Source organism: Acomys minous (assembly GCF_964271855.1).
Source record: "Acomys minous genome assembly, chromosome: 6".
NCBI lineage: Eukaryota > Metazoa > Chordata > Mammalia > Rodentia > Muridae > Acomys > Acomys minous.
Window position 1 is genome coordinate 87,950,853 of NC_140487.1, and position 18,686 is coordinate 87,969,538.

The 18,686-nt window shown below is 39.5% G+C and overlaps 1 protein-coding gene across 4 annotated transcripts in view; it reads left to right on the forward strand.

Annotated features, from left to right (window-relative positions):
• The window catches only part of TUT4 (terminal uridylyl transferase 4), a 114,954-nt gene extending 96,410 nt beyond the window's left edge, over nt 1-18,544 (forward strand). For 2 of the 4 annotated variants that reach the window (XM_084784532.1, XM_084784531.1), the window contains 6 exons: nt 1,437-1,552; nt 2,693-2,877; nt 4,179-4,279; nt 7,850-8,297; nt 12,549-12,707; nt 14,320-18,544. In XM_084784532.1, coding sequence (XP_084640658.1) covers nt 1,437-1,552; nt 2,693-2,877; nt 4,179-4,279; nt 7,850-8,297; nt 12,549-12,707; nt 14,320-14,387 — 1,077 coding nt within the window. In that variant the 3' untranslated portion in view covers nt 14,388-18,544. The remainder of the gene's footprint in view (nt 1-1,436; nt 1,553-2,692; nt 2,878-4,178; nt 4,280-7,849; nt 8,298-12,548; nt 12,708-14,319) is intronic. The other 2 variants (XM_084784533.1, XM_084784534.1) reach the window with 2 other exon arrangements.
• The last annotated feature ends 142 nt before the right edge of the window (nt 18,545-18,686 follow it).

An 18,686-nucleotide genomic window follows, 5' to 3' on the forward strand; every position in this document is an offset into this window, starting at 1 on the left:
CAGCAGCTTTGTGGAGGTGTAAGTTGGATAGTTTAGAAATTTTACTTATTCAGAATATTGGACAGCTGTATCACCACAATTTTATTATTTTTATTTCTGAGGGTTTTTCTGATTTACAGGCAGCAAATTTACTCTCTTAGCGTCCAGAAGTGTGCCTGTTTTTAGGGTAGACTAGTGTTTCTGAAAAAGTGAGCACCAAGAACAGTAAGCAAGGTGTGAGGATAAAAGAGAAATGAACTTGTTTCTGAGATTTGGAAAATGGTTTCCAGCCTTTTCCGGTACATTCCACTTTATATAGTAAATGTTACAAGTTCTTTACAAGTCATTTGCAGAGCTAGAAAGATGGCTCAGTAGTTAAGAGCACATTTTCAGTTCCTAGCTTCACAGGAGCAGCTTGCAGCCACATACAGCCCCAGCTTCAGCACATCTGATGGCCTCTTCTGGCCTCCTGGCCTCCTGCATGTACATGGTCCCCAGAAACTCACAGTCAAATACCCATACACATGATTTTTTTGTTTTGTTTTGTTTTTGGTTTGTTTTTCAAGACAAGGTTTCTCTGTGTAGCCTTGGCTGTCCTGGACTAACTTTGTAGACCAGGCTGGTATTGAACTGACAGCGATCCACCTGCCTCTGCCTCTCGAGTGCGCCACCACGCCCAGCTCACATGATTTTTTTTTTTTAAATTGCAAATCCAGTTACATTTTATACAAGCTAGATGATTTCTTTACATAAAACCATCTGGGAAGGAGAACATTTTCTTTTATTTGTTTGCTTGGTTTTTTTTTGTTTTTTGTTTTTTGTTTTTTTTTTTGAGACAGGGTTTCTCTGTGTAACAGAGCCTTGGTTGTCCTGGACTCAGAGTTCTTTTATAGAAATAGCTTGGTTTAACAGAAAGTATGAACTTTTAATCAGTACAGACAAAACTTTAAGTCCTTTTTATGGGATTTAACCAACTTGTTACCATGTGCAAGTGATTTGAATTCTCGGACTATAGTTTCTTTTTTTTATAGGTTGAAATTGAAAACAGCATTGACTTAATTGAAGTTTCATTCATTGAAGTTCTGTAGTGTCTCTTCATTGTACTGCATAATGTGGTGGATATAAATAATTAGTACTGTTAACCACCTATGATGTTATAATAATTCTAATTTTTCAAATTGATTATTTTTATTTCAAAACAGCATTTCTCCTTGTAGCCCTAGCTATCTTGGAATTTGCTCTGTAGACCAGGGTGGCTTCAAACTCCCGAGCTCTGAGATTAAAGGCATGCGCCACTACCGCCTGGTATAATTCTAAATTTCATTTCTTTACCCACAGTTTGAGTTATAGTAAAATATTTGTTAATCCTATTATTTTTTTTGCATCTTGATTTCCTTTGCATTTTGCAAGTTTTATATTGATATTTTAAAAATAGTAAAATTGTATTATTTCTTCAGGAGTACTTCTTTGATTCAAGAGTATTAACAGATGGAGAATTGGCTCCTAATGACCGTTGTTGCCGTGTGTGTGGAAAAATAGGTCACTACATGAAGGACTGCCCCAAAAGGAAAAGGTTGGCAAATAATTTTCTATTAACTTTGTAGAGAAAATAAATGTGAGACCAATTTATATTGATAATTTTATTCAGAAATGTGTTGAGTGTGACAGTTATTTAAGTTCAAAGTTTTTTTTATTGTATCTTAAGTAAATAAATGTTCATTTTAATGCTGTTTCTGTTTAGAGATGTCTCATAATGTTTGTTTATTAATTTACTCGTTTTTTTAAATAGACATGTTTATTGACACAGTATGAATTTGTAATTTCTAGGAGCAAGATAAAAAGGACTTCATAAGCTCATAATAAAATTACAATAAACTGAATCCTAGAGATTCAGGTTGGGCTGTATCTGTGTATTTTATAAGTTGAGGAATACATGCCCTCTATTCTGCCGTGCGATGTATCAGTAGGTCTGGGCATGGTGGTGCACACCTTTAATCCCAGCACCTGGGAGGCAAAGGCAGGTAGATCGCTGTGATTTTGAAGCCTGCCTGGTCTACATGGTAAGCTGTGGAATGGGCAGAGCTGTGTAGTTGAAAGAATATGTCTCAAAGCAATAACAAAAACGCAAAACCAAACAAAAGTAAGAGAAGAAGAAAGGAAGAAAAGATATGTGTGTGATTCATGTTTCCCTACGTTCTACATGTATTACCAAGTCATTACCAAGTCCAGCTGAATTAACATTTTTTATTTAAATGGAATAAACTCTAGTTTCTACTACTGTTATTTATTAAATTTAGGCCAGGGTGCTTATTTTCTCTAATCTTCTTCTTGTTGTTTTTAAAGTAGAGATAAGTATTAGTCTCTAAGGATCTTAGAAGTTTAAAACATAATATTAACTTTTTTTTTTAAATGTGGCTGGGCATGGTAGAATACCCCTTTAATCTCAGCACTTGAAAGGTAGAGGCGGGAAAAGCTTTACATTGAGGGCAGTGGATTCTGCATAGCAAGGGCTGTTAGTGCAACCTTGCCTCAAAAATCAAACAAACCTACAATGTTTCAATTTTTGTCATATGATTTATCTATATTATAAAATATCTTACCAAAATTAACAGCATAGAACTGTGTATATTAGTCCATTTGTCATTGTGTGTGGTTTAGTTTGTTTTGTGAATGATCAGTTTATAAGTTCCTGGCTCCACATTATTGGTATCAGCAGTTTACTGTTTAGACTAAAGAAGAAAGACAGTGAAGAAGAGAAGGAAGGAAATGAAGAGGAGAAAGACTCCCGAGACCTTGATTCCCGAGACCTTAGGTGTTTCATATGTGGAGATGCAGGACATGTACGTCGGGAATGCCCAGAGGTCAAGATGGCACGCCAGAGGAATAGCAGTGTGGCAGGTAAGTAGAAAAGATGAAAAATAGCTGAGGATCTTTACTCCCTTGTTTCTAGGGTTCAAACTAAGGCTGTTAGGCATGTTGATAAGTCCATGGCTTACTACTGACCTACAGCCCAGTACTAGTGTACTTTGTTTTGGGGGACAGTTTTACTATATAATGCAGGCTAGCCTCAAACTTGCTATCTTCTTGGATTGGCTTTCCTGGAATTTCAGATATAAATACCTAGTTTCACGTATTCTTTTGTTTGTTTGTTGTTTTGAGACAAGATTTCTCTGTGTAACAGAGCCCTGGCTAGGTATTAATTTTTAACGGATCTGAGCTGGGAATTTAGATCACTGAGAGTAAAATCTGCTGTGTACAATGCTGTAGGTATGATAAGCTACAGTGTAAAATTTAAAGACAAATTCAGAAAAAAAAAAAGAAAAAAATCAATTTATATTAAAGCATTCCTGAGACAGTAAGTAAGAAGAGGCTGGCTTGGGCTATATAATAAGACTTTTTGTTTGTTGAGGGCCTGGAGAGATGACTCAACTCTTACTTGCTCTGCTAGGGGACCTGAGTTCAGTTCCCAGCATCCATGATAGACAGTGGGTTACTGCCTACAACTTCAGCTACAGAGGGGTTAGTGCCCTCTTCTGGCTAGTGTGTGCTAATGCGCATACATACACACGCACAAATCTTAAAAACATAAATGGGCTAAAGAGGTGATTCAGCAGTTAACATTGACTGCTCTTCCAGAGCGTATCCATGTTCTATTCCCAGACATCACATGGCAGCTCACAAATTGTTACTCCAGTCCTAGAGGATCTACTGCTGTCTTCTCACCTACATGCATGTAGTGTGTAGACATACATGTATACCAAACACTTACATATGTAAAATAGATTATAATAAAAGTAAAAATCTAAAACCAGAACAAACAAGGGGAGAAAATACAGTTCAATCTTTCAAAAAGTATAAATGACATTGGTGTTTAGAGTTGTAGCTCGGAGTGGAATACTTGCCTTCACATATGAAATCCCATATATAACCTCCAGTGCCACAAACATAAGCGCCGCTAAAATAACCTTAATGTATTGATTTTTGTTTATTCATTCCTGTTACTTTCCTGTGGCGCCTGTTTGAGACAGTTTCATACTGTACCCCAAGCTCGCTTGGAACTCCTGCAGCTCAGGTTTTGAACTCAGAAAAATCCTTCTGCCTTAGTGCTTCAGACTTTGAGATTACAGGTGTGAAGCAATGTGCCTGCCTGCCTTTTCTGTATTTTTTGATTTCTTCTTTTCTGTGATGTCTTCTCTCAGCAGCCCAGCTGGTCCGCAATCTTGTCAATGCTCAGCAGGTGGCTGGTTCAGCCCAGCCACAGGGTGACCAGTCCATTAGGACTAGACAGTCTTCAGAGTGTGTAAGTACTCCGTCTGTGCATGGATTTGACAGGAAGAGAGCGCTCTTCTTGGTGTGTTTAGTTTCTTTTACTCTTGCTATAAGGAACTATGCCAACAAAAGCAACTTAAGGGAGAAAGGATTTATTTTAACCTACAGTTCAAAGTCTAGTCTGTCATGGCAGCAGGAGCTTGAAGCAGCTGACACATCACATACACAGTCAGGAAGTAGAAAGGGGTGAATGCACACTCAGCTTCCTCTTTACGCTGTATTCAGTCCAGAGCCCTGGCCAAGGTGTGCTAGGAAGAGATCCGTCTCCCCAGGCATTCTAGATTCTGCCAAGTTGACAGTTGCCTTAGTTAACGTTTTATTGCTGTGAAGAGATGCCACGACCACTGCAACTCTTAAAAGAAAAATACCTCATTGGGGCTGGCTTACAGTCTCAGCAGTTTTAGTCCATTATCATCACGGTGGGAAACTGGCAGCGTGCAGGAGACGTGGTGCTGGTGTAGGGGCTGAGAGCTCTGCATCTTGATCTGTAGGCAGAAGCAGGAGACTGCCACGCTGGGCTGAGCTTGAGCATATTGGGACCTCAAAAGTCCACCTCCACAGTGGCACGTTTCTTCCCACAAGGCCACACTTCCTAGTAGTGTCTCTTCCTATGGGCCAAGTATTCACACCCATGAGTTAGTGGGGGACATTCCTACTCAAGCTGCTAAAACAGCTAACACCAACCGTCACATCATATTGAAAGCACATATTGTACAGTGTAGCAGGCTGGCCTTGAACTCCGCCTCTGCCACCAGAGTGCTGAGATTAATGGTGTTATGCCGCCATGCCCAGATTCGCAAATAACTTTTGTGTATGTTGCCGTCACCTCATATATGGCTATCCAGTGAGTGATAATATAACTTGAAAAGACAGAGTATCAAATCAGAGGTCAGACTCATGATTTTTATTAACTTTTTGTAGTTGTTCTTAAGCATTGTATAAACTTATATTTACTCTTAAATTAGTTATGCTATACTAACTAATTGCTTATTCCAAACTTACTGCTTTGTTTTATGAAGTGCATCCCACTCAATCACTGGAGTGTTATGCTTTTGGTGGCCGATACGAAGTGGTAGATGTTAGTATGATGTGAGAAAGCTGGGAAGCCTGAAACTAAGAAGAGTTAAGTTTCTAAGCTTTCTACCTCGAAAGTTAGCCTTTCTAGATCTGATGACTGGTATTTTAGGAAAAGCTCTTGAATTTGAAGAATAGTAGGAAGTCTTAGTGTCCACTACCTAGTGATAACTTGAAAACAGAACTTGAACCCACATATTCTGTGTATAAATCTTAGGCTTTATTTATTTTTCTCTCACTCCTAATTTTCTGTAGAGGAATGTTAATTCAGAACATGGTTGTTCTGGCAAGAGATCTCATCCAAAGATCTTCTATGTCTATGTGATCCGACTAGAATACAAACATGCCTCTAATCCAGGGCAGAGGCAGACAGATCTGAGTTCAAAGCTAGTCTGGTATAGAGCAAGTATCAGGTAAAGAAAAGCTTAGATCCAGGTGTGGTGGTACATGCCTTTAATCCCAGAATTAGGTAAGTAGTTCGTAGAAGGAAGCATCCATGTTTGAAAATAATGTCTTAATTGAGTGGCAGAAAAGGTAACAAGTCAGAAAAGATTTGACAGAGTAGGCAATTCTGATGAGAAGAGAGAGGAGAGGGAGGTTAATTAAGAGGCAGTTTTACAGAGAGAGGAGGCAGTTTCACCAGGGCTGCAGTAGAGATATGGGTTGCAGAGAGAGAGAACTCAAGAAGGAGCCAGAAGATTAGAACAGACTGCTAAATTAGTTTGAGACCAAGCAAAGCAATTCCAGGTGGAGAGAGAAGCCAGATTAAATAAATCAGCTGGGAGAAGAGTTCGAGCCACAACAGCTGAGTTGAACCAGCCAGTCCAGAGCTCAGAAAGAACAAGTAAAGGTGAGCTTATTGCATATCAAGCAGTAAGTGTCAGAGACGGTAAATTCTAGGCCGAGGTTAGATTGTACGGAGGCTAGAAGCTTCTAAGACTAGGCCTGGGTTAGCAGACGGAGGCAGTGAGCCTCATAGACAACAACTGAGCCAAGAGAATAAAAGTTACTTTCACAGTTTTCTTTTGTCAGTTGCCCTTCTGTCTCATCTCACCTTTCCATAAGAACCTAATAGATGGACATTGTTTTAGTGGTATTTAAGCAACTCAATTGTAATTTGTCTAGAATGCAGTATGTGTTTCTTTCCAGTTCTACAGATCTGTCTCTTCGTCCAGTGTTTGTAGCCTTAATGTCTGTCTCACAGTCTAGTTTGCTCTTACTTTTCTCTTTCCTTCAACTTCTATATCCAGTCAGTCACCAAGCTCTATTGTTCATTTTTTAAAATATAACTCATAATAGGGGTGGGGAATATAGCTCAGTTGGGAGAATGCTTGCCTGCCTAGCATGCACAAGAGCCTGGATTTTGATTCTAGCACTGTATAAACCAGGCATGGTAGTATACAGGTGTAAGCTTTTTGAAGGTGGAAGTAGGACCAGAAGTTCAAGGTCATCCTGTGTATTACATAGTGAATTTGAGTTCAATGTGTACAATATGGGCTCAGGGGAAAAACATCTTTACTTGACTGCTGTGATGCACACCTTTAATATAACAGCACACATTTGAGAGAGAGGCTGAGGCAAGCAGATCTCTATGAGTTCTAGGCTAGCCTTGTCCACATAGTGACTTCCAGGCCAGGTGCCCCTCCATAGTGAGACTGTCTCAAATAAACAAACAAACATAAATTAATTAATTAATAATCAGCCCTTATAGTCTTTTGCTTCTCTCTGTCCCCGTATTGTAATCTCAGGACTGCTGAGGCATAGCAGCTCTTTTTGGTTTTCTTGAGACAGGGTTTCTCTGTATAGCCCTGGTTGTCCTGGAACTAGCTTTGTAAACGAGGTTGGCCTTGAACTCAGAGAACTATCTGCCTCTGCCTCCTGAGTGCTTGGGATTAAAGGCATGTACCATCATGCCAGGCTTCACTGCCTCCTTTTAATTAGTTTCACCAGTCTTTTTTTTTTAGTCTTTTTTTTTTTAAATCATTACAGACGTGTGCCTCTGTGCCTCTGTGCCCCACTACTCATTGCTTATTTAATATTTTTCTGCTCACTCATATCCCTGCCCTGTAATCTTTTAAGCATCACGAATGCACAGATGTTAGTATTATAATATCAGTACTTAGTAATAATGGCTATGTACATAATTCTTCAGGGGCTGAATTAAAGTAGCTGGCAGTTACCTTTATGTTAGTTTCTAGTTTACAGAGGAAATACGTTGTTCATGGTGGGAATGATGCTAGGTTCTCTGTCTGTCTCTGAACAAGAAAAAGGTTCATGAACCATTATGCATATGAGAGAGAATTTGAGCACCTTGGGGAAATTTTTACCTTCTTGTAATAGCAGATTTTATTTGTTGTTATATGTATGTGATGTTCTAGTGAAATAACTGTTTATATTTTAATAATATTAATGTTTTGGAAAAATAGATGTTCATATATTAACTTTTTTTTTTTTTTGTTCCTTGCAGTCTGATTCACCATCTTACTCTCCACAGCCCCAGCCATTTCCACAAAATTCTCCCCAACCTTCTGCTATTCCCCAGCCTCCATCGCAGCCAGGCCCCCAGCCTAAGCTTGGCCCACCCCAGCAGGGAGGCCAGCCCCCTCATCAGGTCCAGATGCCTTTGTATAACTTCCCTCAGTCACCACCAGCTCAGTATTCGCCCATGCACGGCATGGGATTATTGCCAATGCACCCCCTCCAGATCCCTGCCCCGTCGTGGCCCATTCATGGCCCCATGCTGCACTCTGCACCTGGCAGTACCCCAAGCAACATTGGCTTGAATGATCCCAGTATCATCTTTGCACAGCCTGCTGCCAGACCCATGGCAATCCCTAGCTCTTCTCATGATGGACACTGGCCTCGTACTGTGCCTCCCAATTCCCTGGTGAACAATGGTGCAGTGGGTAATTCGGGTAATTTTCCTTTTTTCTTCTTTTGTATTTGGCTGTGGAAAGGTTGGTTGGGTTGAGCCTGGGATAACAGTGAGAAGAAAGGAAGGTAAGTTGTATTTATGGAGATGGAATATAGAATTTAGATAAAAATAAACTGTATGGGCTTTGGACACTTGGACTATCAAGATTTGAATCTTGTCTGCCATTTCTCACAAGGTTTTAACGTTTCTCCTGGCATTTGTTTCATCTCTGAGGTTATAAATAGCATCTAACAGGAATGTTGAGAATATTAAATGAGATAATAGTTGTAAATATTGGTCCTACTGTTTTCCTTGTCATTGTCACCTTACTTAGTGTAGATATTATTGGCACTCATTTTATGAATGATAAAATGGAGAGCCTGCTGTGTGTGATGCTGCATACTTGAAATTCCAGCACTCAGGATGAGTGAGCTGAATGAAACTGTCTCAGAACAAAAGCATGGCAGAAAGCCAGCTGTGGTAGTGCATTTGAGGTCAGCTTGAGCTACATGAGACGTGTGCGCTCCCCCCCCCCCCCCCCAAGTAGGTCATGATAGATTCAGGACTTAAACTAGTGAGGTTGTTTGATTTGGCCTGTGTTTTAGAGTGAGAAGCCATTCATTTATTCATCCCTTCACTTTTCTCTTCCTCTTCTTTTTTAATTGGGAGGGGGTAATAAAAATGTTTTAATACAAGTTGAAACACAGGGTTAGGAGAAAGGCAGAGAATAAAGTAACCCCCGAGCATGGATGGGGGCTTCTGAAAGCAACCTGGAGAAAATGAGACATACGCAAGTATGGCCATGAGCGCCTCAATGCCACCGCTTCTTCCTTCCTGCGCTCTTCCCTTTCTGCTTTGCCCTTTCTTTCCTTTCCTTTTCCCTTTACCCTTCTACTCATTCCTTCTGTATCACAGAGTGGCCATGGCAGGCCTTCCTTCTACTGCCTCATAACTTGGATTACAAAAATGTGCCACCATGGCTGGCTACTTTGAAAAAGCAAAAGATAACTGCATTTAGTAGAATTAATAGTTATTTTTCTGATATCATAATAAATACATAGATTTGAGACATAAAATAAAAAGTTTTAAAGATTACTTAATATTACTAAAACATTATACATAACCTATTTAAAAATAGTTTGTTATATTTGCTAATTTTATGTCCATCTTTGTAGTTAAAACTATTCATCACAACTATTATGGGAAATTTCAAACATAGAAAATGATAGTCAGATATCAACAATGAACTTCTTGTTTCTGAACCTAACAGTTACCAGTAGTATATTTTTCTTTTCTTTTCTTTTCTGGTTTTTCGAGTCAGAGTTTCTTTGTGTATCCTTGACTATCCCTGGTTCACTTTGTAGACCAGGCTGGTCTTGAACCCAGAGATCCGCCTGCCTCTGCCTCCTGAGAGTTGGGGTTACAGGCCTGTGCCGCCGCCACCACCTGGCAAGATTTCTTAATTTACATCGCTGTCCTCAAGAATCCTTTTGTTTTGCTGATCTTTTCCCCCAGTTGAATTTTATCTTTTGTCTGCTTCTTCCCTTTGTGTCTATATCATAGCACTTGTCTAATTGTGTTAAAATTGTACTTGTATATTTAACCCATTAGACTGAACTGCTAAAGCAGTGGTTCTTAGCCTTCCTAATGCTGCAACCCTTTAATACAGTGCTTCATGTTGTAGTGACCCCCAACTAGGAAATTATTTTTGTTGCTATATTTATGATTCATAATGTAAATATCTGATATGCAACCCTTGTGAAAGGATTGCTCACCTTCAAAAGGGGTGCGACCCAAAGGTTGAGAACCACTATTCTGGAGTCTTAAGAATTGTGCATCTACAGTATCTAGATTAGTATCTGACAATGTTAGATGCATTACTTATGTTCCATATTGATACCAAATAATAACTCAAGTATTTGGTTTATAACTATATAACTCATAATATTAAAGTTGCATAAAGTAGGACTGCATGGGACTATATTAAATTGAAAGTTAGGTTTGTTTTCAAAAGAGATCACGAATGCAGTTGCCCTCTACCACAATTACGCAGTCAAGCTTCTTAAATTTAGGGAAATTGAAGGGGTCAGCATATCCCAAGTGCAATGGATGAGCCTGAAAACTAGGATATTTATTAAAGTGGAAGGTTCTGTAATTTTCATTCTTTTTTTCCCCCCTCTTCTTTTTTAGCTTTTTGAGACAGGGTGTTTTTGTGTAGCCTTGGCTGTCCTGGACCAGGCTAGCCTCGAACTCACAGAGATCTGCCTGCCTCCTCCTCCCCGAGTGCTGGGATTACAGGTGTGCGCCACTATGTCCACCTGATTCTGTAATTTCCTCTTCATGGTTTTTTCTTGTTGTTTGTGATGGGAGGGGGTGTCTATGTTTAGCCCTATCTATTCAGGAACTCACAGATATCCCCGGCTTTTGGAAGGTTGGGGTTATAGGTTTGCTCCATCATGTCTGGATCTTTTCCATTTTTGAAATTATCTTAGTGAGCTAATATTGTGATACATATTTGGCAGTGAAAACTGAGCAAGGCAAATTGAAGTATAACCTTCAAAAATGGCTTTTTATTCTAAAGTGCCATTTCTCTGTTGGCCATGATAATACCTATTCTCATTTATTTTGCAGACCCTGAGCCCTTAAGTTTTGCTCTCTTAATTGCAATGTGGCTTTTTAAAGTTTGTAAACCCAAGAAGACTGATTGAGAAAGTGCAGCAAATACAAGGTTTCCCATTTCATAGCTCCTAATAGCAATTGAAGGCTAGGAGTGCCTTTCAGTTACTTTCTTAAATATTGTTACCTGAATGAGAAAAGTTGAAACATCCAGCTTTGGTGGGTACTGTGCTTTGAAAAGAAAAATTGTACCTTAAAGACACAAACTAGACTTTGTTGAGGAGATTAGACATAGGAAGAACATGACTCATATTAAATTTGTTTCAGACTGGGCATGGTGACACATGCTTTTAATCCCCACACTCAGGAGGCAGAGGCAGGTGTATCTCTTGCCTGTTCGAGGCCAGCCTGGTCTACAAAGCAAATCCAAGACAGCTACGGCTCTGTTAAACAGGGAAACCCTGTCTCAAAAAATTTCTTTCATTAGTGTGTGTACATGCATGTGCGTGTCCATGTTGGCTAACACGTGTAACATCTGGTGTTTGGAGGTCAGAGTAGAACATTCAGGAGTCTATTTTCTCCATCCACTGTGAATTTCTGGACTCAAGCTGTGTGTGTGTGTGTGTGTGTGTGTGTGTGTGTGTATTTCTTTTTCTTTTTTTTTTTTAAGATTTATTTATTATTATGTGTACAGTGCTCTGCCTGCATGTACACCTGCGGGCCAGAAGAGGGCATCAGATCACATTATAGATGGTTGTGAACCACTATGGGGTTGCTGGGAATTGAACTCAGGACCTTTGGAAGAGCAGGTGGTGTTCTTAACTTGAGCCATCTCTCCAGCCCATATGTATATATTTTTCAATCATCATTTACAACGTGAGTTTCAGAAAGGAGCCATAGTAATTTTCAAATCTGTGATTTGTACCTATATATGTTCTAAAACCCAAATTTTCAACCACAATACCTCAACCTTTTCTTTGTAAACACTTCTTTCAGTCCTAGGACTCTGGCCTAGTTGGCATCATAAGGATAAAAATCTGAAGTTTTGTAGCATTCTTTGAGATGTATATCTGTGCCTGCCTGACCATTTCTTCATCCTACCATTGGGTTGTTGCTTTGTGTGTATGTGTGTAGTTTTTATTTTTTGAGACAGTGTCTCTCATTGTGTTGCCCTGGCAGTTCTGGACTCATTGTGTAGACCAGGATGGCCTTGATCCAGCTGGCTTTGCCTCAAGTGGCTGGGAATCAAGGTGTGTGTCGTCATGCGCAGCTTGACCATTTCTTCTTCTGTCTCTTTTCTGTTACTGATTGTTTTGTAGTCCCAAACTCCCAGTGTCTTCTTGCTCCCAGACTTCTATACATTCTCTTCCTTCTTTCCACTTTTGTCTGTTCTTAAAATTCTGGTTAGTCCAAGTGTAGATGAAACTTCCTTGGTATAGCAGACATTGTTGTACGTATGTATACCAGTAATTCGGACAAATAATAATTCCTGATCCTTTAAAAGAAACTTCGTATCAGGATTTAGCATAGCATATAGTTGATGGTAGGTACTCTGTATGTATATGGAATGAAAGGATATTTAAATTAGTAAATGAATTATTTTAAAATGTGATTTTCTTTTCTTGTTGGAATGCAGAGCCACGCTTCCGAGGACTGACTCCTCCAATTCCATGGGAACATGCACCACGTCCCCATTTCCCCCTCGTCCCAGCTTCGTGGCCTTATGGTTTGCATCAAAACTTCATGCATCAGGGAAATCCAAGATTTCAGCCCAACAAACCCTTCTATGCTCAAGGTACTAGTGCGTATGACTCAGTTATCCATCAAGCTGGATGGGTTTTACTCTACGCTGGGAATCTCAGTGGAGGCCAGGATCTAGGAGTAACATTCATGCATCCAGTAAACATTTGTTGAGAGAGCACACTGTATGCTAGCCTACATTCAGCACTTGTTACCCAAGCATGAGTAAAACACAACGCCCATACTAATGCATATTGTAATAGGGAGAGCCAAGTGTGTAAAAACAGACAGAAATAGTTTAGAAGAATAACCTAGCAGTGTCCTAGCCGTCTCCCTAGACAGGGTTTATGTACCAGAAATTGCACCTGAGGTTTGTCTTGTCATATGAGAATTATTTATTACCCTAGGATTTAGATGGAAGGAAGGTGTTCTTAGTTAAAGGAGTACATGTAAAATGTCACTGACATAAAAAAGAAGAAGTAATACTAGAGAGAGGAAGTAGATGGCAGATGCGTACATGGTAATGCTAGCTAGGGAAGGCAGGCTGGGCGTTCTGTAAAGGAGTTTACACTTCACTAGTAAACTGTAAATAAGGGATCTCATGCTGTTTGAATCAGATTTGTTCAGTCAAAGCAGGCATGAATGACACTAGAATTAAGTACATTCTTCTGCTTCTATACAGTAGCATTATACACAGTAGCTGTGTCTGAGGTAGTAAAGATGACAACCCAGACATTTAAAGGACTAAAACCCTTGTATTTAGGCTCTTAATTCAAAAGTATCTGTCTTAAGAGGGAGTTGACTTCCTGGCCTGTGAGCTGCTGGGTACTTGGATAGTATAGAACAATGGTTCTCAACCTGTGGGTTGTGACCCCTTTGGTAGTTGAAGGACCTTTTTTTTCCACAGAGGTCACCTAAAACCATCAGAAAATAGGTTTATGATTCCTAACAGTAGCAAAGTTACACTTGTTAAGTAGTAGTGAAAATAATGTTACTGTTGGGTCACCACAACATGCTGAAGGGTTGTGGCGTCAGGAAGGTTGAGAGCCACTGGTTCAGAATGAATGGCAGGATCGTGACCATGGCTGGGTTGACCTTTGTTTTTTTTTTAAAAGTTTATCATATGAACATGGAGAGAGAAGGAAGTAAGAGCAAGGAGGAGCCCAGAGAGACAAGAGACAGAGGAAGGGAGAAACCAAGAGAAAGAGAAATGGGAGAGGTAGAAAGAGCGGGCTTACCTTGTGAGCAAAGATCTAAAGCTGAGGAAGTTGCAGTTTTTCTGCTTGTGCGGTTTCTTCTCCTTGTTTCCTGCCGTCCCCGCCTCCCTTCGGTTTGTTTGTTTGTTTGTTTGTTTGTTTTTCCAAGTCAGAGTTTCTCTGTGTAGCCTTGGCTGTCCTGGAACTCACTTTGTAGACCAGGCTGGCCTCTAACTCAGAGATCCGCCTGCCTCTGCCTCCCATGGACTGGGATTAAAGGCTCTTGCCTTTTTAGTTTCCTGTCTTCATACACTATATTTGCCTCCCTTCCAAGTGTTTTGTCTTTCTTCTTTTATTATATGGGTTCTTAAAACACCATATAACTAGTTAACAAGTTCATTTTAAGGGGTTCTGAGGTAAGTAGTCACAAGCCTTTCTTCAGTCTGCTGTCTCTGTTGTTGTCTCCTACAGAAAGATGTGCCAGTCGTCGCTGTAGAGAGCGTTGTCCCCACCCACCAAGAGGAAATGTGTCTGAGTAATAATGCCAGCCCACAGCAACCAGCCAATCCTGCTGTCTCAAGGGTATCCGTACCTCAGTAGTCAGTTATACTCAGAAGAAGAAAAAAAATGACATTTAAGGAAAGCAAAACAAATCAGGTCCTGATTTAAAATTTTAACACACGTTTAGATAGCTTATTTAAATTCTAAGACTGTTTTTAAACACTGTATTATTTGTATATAAATATGAACTATAGTTTTTACTGGTATCACTAAATTGAGTGATACAAATTTCATCTATTTTATTACCCTATTTTTAAGGGAATTTTATGTTTTGTTTAACCTTGATGAATTGTATAAAGAGAGAATTTTAAAGATTACATTCTTTATTTTCTATTAGCTGTATTCATACTTTGGTTGCTTCAGACTTTATATATACTGTTCTTAAGAATTAGGAAAGGATTTCATGTGTTTTAAATTTGTCACTTCTATTCTTTACAGAACCTTGTAGTGCCAAAAACTTTTTAAAAGGTAAAAAAATAAAATAAAATTACAACATAAAGATTCAAAAAAATTTCTTTTACATACTTGTATATTGAAGATATTCAAACTTGAATGGAAAGTTGCTTTTGTCTGTATTTGAAGTTCTATTTTTAAGTTAATAAATCTTTTTGACAAGAGTCAAATTTGGTTAATTCATCTGGCTTAGATAGGAATACATTGTAATTGAAAGGTTTTACTCTCAGTGACTATTCTTAATCAGACTCAGTTTTAGAGTTTCAAATATATTTTCCTGGATTTTCACAACCACCATATGAAGATAACAGAAGCAGATGTCATGTCTTCTTTTCGCATTGAAAATGAAAACTGAAGATCAAAGCAATAACCTGAATTCCAAAGGTAGCAATTACATGCTGCAGTCTGATTCAGAATAGACCTCTGACTGTGGTTGTGTTACAGAGAGCTTTCCTACCATGTGCAAGACACTGGGTTCTATCTGTAGCAGACCCTCCTTCCAGCCCACACGCACAAAAAACTCTTAAACATATTTGGCTTCTTGTTGCAATCAGTAGACAAAATAAACATGAGATGAGTGAGGTTGGCTGCTGGTGGGACAAGTCACACTTTTCTAGTAATAGAAATACGTTTAACTACATAAACTATATATTATGAACTATACAGAATTGTGAGTGCTATACCTTTTTTATAACTGGCAGTATAATAGTAGGCTTGATATACTAGCTTCACCATAAACCCATAGTGTACAGGTAGTGCTGAAATCATAAAGCCTATAGTAGGAATTTTCAGCCACATCATTATAGACAATAAAATTGTTCATCAAGCAAAATGTTCTTATAAAGTGTATGGTATATTGAAATTCGGGCTTGACAATAGTAGTGACGTATTTTTCAGCTATTCCTTCTGCAATGTTATTTTTGTCTCTAGTCCCTTAATTAGATTAGCCCACTGGAATTATAAATCTTTGCCAAAGCTAATAGTAGATAAAAATGTATTTTAAGCTGGGCGTGGTGGGCCACGCCTGTAATCCCAGCACTCGGGAGGCAGAGGCAGACAGGTCTGAGTTTGAGGCCAGCCTGATCTACAAAGCGAGCCCAGGAAAGCCAAGGCTACACAGAGAAACCCTGTCTCAAAAAACAAAAGCAAATGTACTTTAAGGATAGTGTATTATTTTTGTTCTGCTTCTTGAGTGTGTATTACTTAAATTGGAGACTGTCTGGGCTCTCGCCACATATTTTTATTCGTAAGATATTACAAACATTCCTGAAATGCAGGTGGGTATCCCTGCCATATTTACACCCCCGAGTTAAAGTACATTTACTGTTGGTTTTCACATTACAGATAAGTAGTGAGGTCAGGTCTTTTCTTTTGCTAATAACACACCTGATCCCCTTGTACTTTTGTGTTAAAAAACAATGTGGAGCATCCTGCAATTCCAGCATTGGTGGAAGCAGGAGGATCAAGAAATTCATGGTCTTTCTGACATGATGGCACACAACCTTAATCCTAGTGCTTGGGAGACAGGCAGGGAGATCTTGAGTTTGAGGCCAGCCAGGGTTATGTAGTGAGACTGTCTCAAACCACCACCAAGAAAGTGAAGGTCATCCTCAACTACATAGGGCTCGAGGTTAGCCTGAGTCTACAAAAGACTGTCTCAAAAACAACAACAACAACAACAACAAAGATAAACATTTTTTAAACATTCAAATATTTCACCTCCGGTTTAAGAGGAGATAGGCTTTTCACTGGCGTTCTTCTTTTGTGTATAATTGATTTTCACAGAAAACAAAAATCAAAGAAACCCTTTAAAAAACTGCAACAACCACTGGGCATGGTGCAGGATGCTTTTATTCCCGGCACTTGGGGAAGCAGAGGCAGGTGGATCTCTCTTGAGTTCCAGGCCAGTCTGGTCCACAAAGCAAGTACCAGGACAACCAAGGCAGTTATACATAGAACCTAGTCTTGAATAAAACAGGAGAAAAGGCTGCTACAATGGAGCACGTTGGGAGCTCAGGCCCCTAACGTGAGGGCCGCACAACTTCTTTGAGAGTTGTTTTAGTCAATTTTGGACATATCTGCCCCTCCTTTGGAGTAACCTGCAAAACTGTTCTAAGCTGAGGAACAGAATAATCTGTTTGTAATTTACATAATAGTTAATTTTTGTTTGAAAAAGCAATTAACAGCACAAAAATTTATCAATCCTAGAGAACACACATAATCTTAAAGTCATAATTATTTTGATGATATTAGTGTGCCATTTGATGTGGAGGAGGTTCTAGCTTGGCTCATTATTAAATGTGGCACATACGTAGTTCCAGGCACGTCATGGCCTGTAATCCCAGCACACAGGAGCAGAGGCAAACCCTGTCTCCAAAACAAAAACGAATCCTTTCACTATCTGGTGAACTTCATCCATCCCACAAGTGTTATATGCACAAGATTTTATAAAAATGTGCTTTTGTGATGTTTTAACAAATAAAACAAGTTTGGAAGGGAACTGATTTCCTGTCTACTAGGCTCGTGGGGCACTTAGAAGACAACTGTCTTTCCACACAAGGGAGCCTAATTTCAAGATTGCTCACAAAACTAAGGGACAATTTTGTAAAACACTGAAGAGGCAGCTTTCTTTAGCTTCATGTTTCTTTTAGACATTAGTATCCTTAATATAAAAAGAAATGAACAAAACCTTTCCTCTCTCCATTTTTATTACTGTTTATGTCTAAACATGCTGCACGTAGATGCATGTAAAGATCCAAGGAGTGAGGTGGCTTCTCATTCCTTCATAATACAGCACCCAAGGATAGAATTCAGATCATTAGGCTTGGTGCCATTTTTGTTTAAACTCAGATTATACTACTGAAGAAATAGAAAGAGGTTAATGAGATTTATGTTGGGCTCTCATACAACCTACTAGCCAACATCTGACATTGTTTTCCCTGTAAAATCACATCTTCCTTAATTTCTTAGTGTTAAGGTAATGTAAGTTTTAAGGAACTGAATTTCCAGTTGTAGAAAGTAAAATACATCTAGTGTTTCAGAAATCTAACTACAGGGGCTGTGAAAAAAGCTCAGTGGTTAAAAGCATTTGCTGTTTGATCATGAGTAGTCGGGTTTGGACCCCAGCACCCGTGTCAGGTGACTCAAAAATACCTGTAACCACTAGCTTCAAGGGATCCAACACCTTTTTCTAGCCTGCCAGCACCTGGGCATCTATGTGCACGTGCGCACACGCACACACACACTCACACACACACACCTTTAAAAAAAATCTTAACAGAACTAATATGAGTACATTCTGCATAATTTGGTTTTTTTGTTTGTTTTTCAAGACAGGTTTTCTAGTAGCTCTGGCTGTTCTGGCATTAACTGTAGACCAGGCTGGCCTCAAAGAAACCCACCTCCCTCTGCCTCCTGAGGCATATTTTCTTATAGCCTGTTTCAGAATAAAGAATCCATGTTGGGGGCAAGGGAACGAAGGACCATGTGTTGTTGTAGTTCACCCTGTGATCCCAGCACTTGGGAGGCAGAGGCAGGCAGATCTCTATGAGTTCGAGGCCAGCTTGGTTTACGAAGTGAGTCCTGGACAGCCAGGGCTGCACAGAGAAACCCTGTGTGGGAAAACCACAGGAAGGGGCTGGGGGAGAATACGTGCATATGTGCCAGTGAGGTTAAAACATACTTCTAACTATGCCGTAGCCAAACAACTTTAGAGCTACCTTTCAAAAGCCTCTTGTATAATAGGTAAAACAGATGATGGAAATTTATCCTTAAAACGTCATCTCTGCAAATTTGTGGTTTTCCAAAATGGTCTCTAGTAGTCA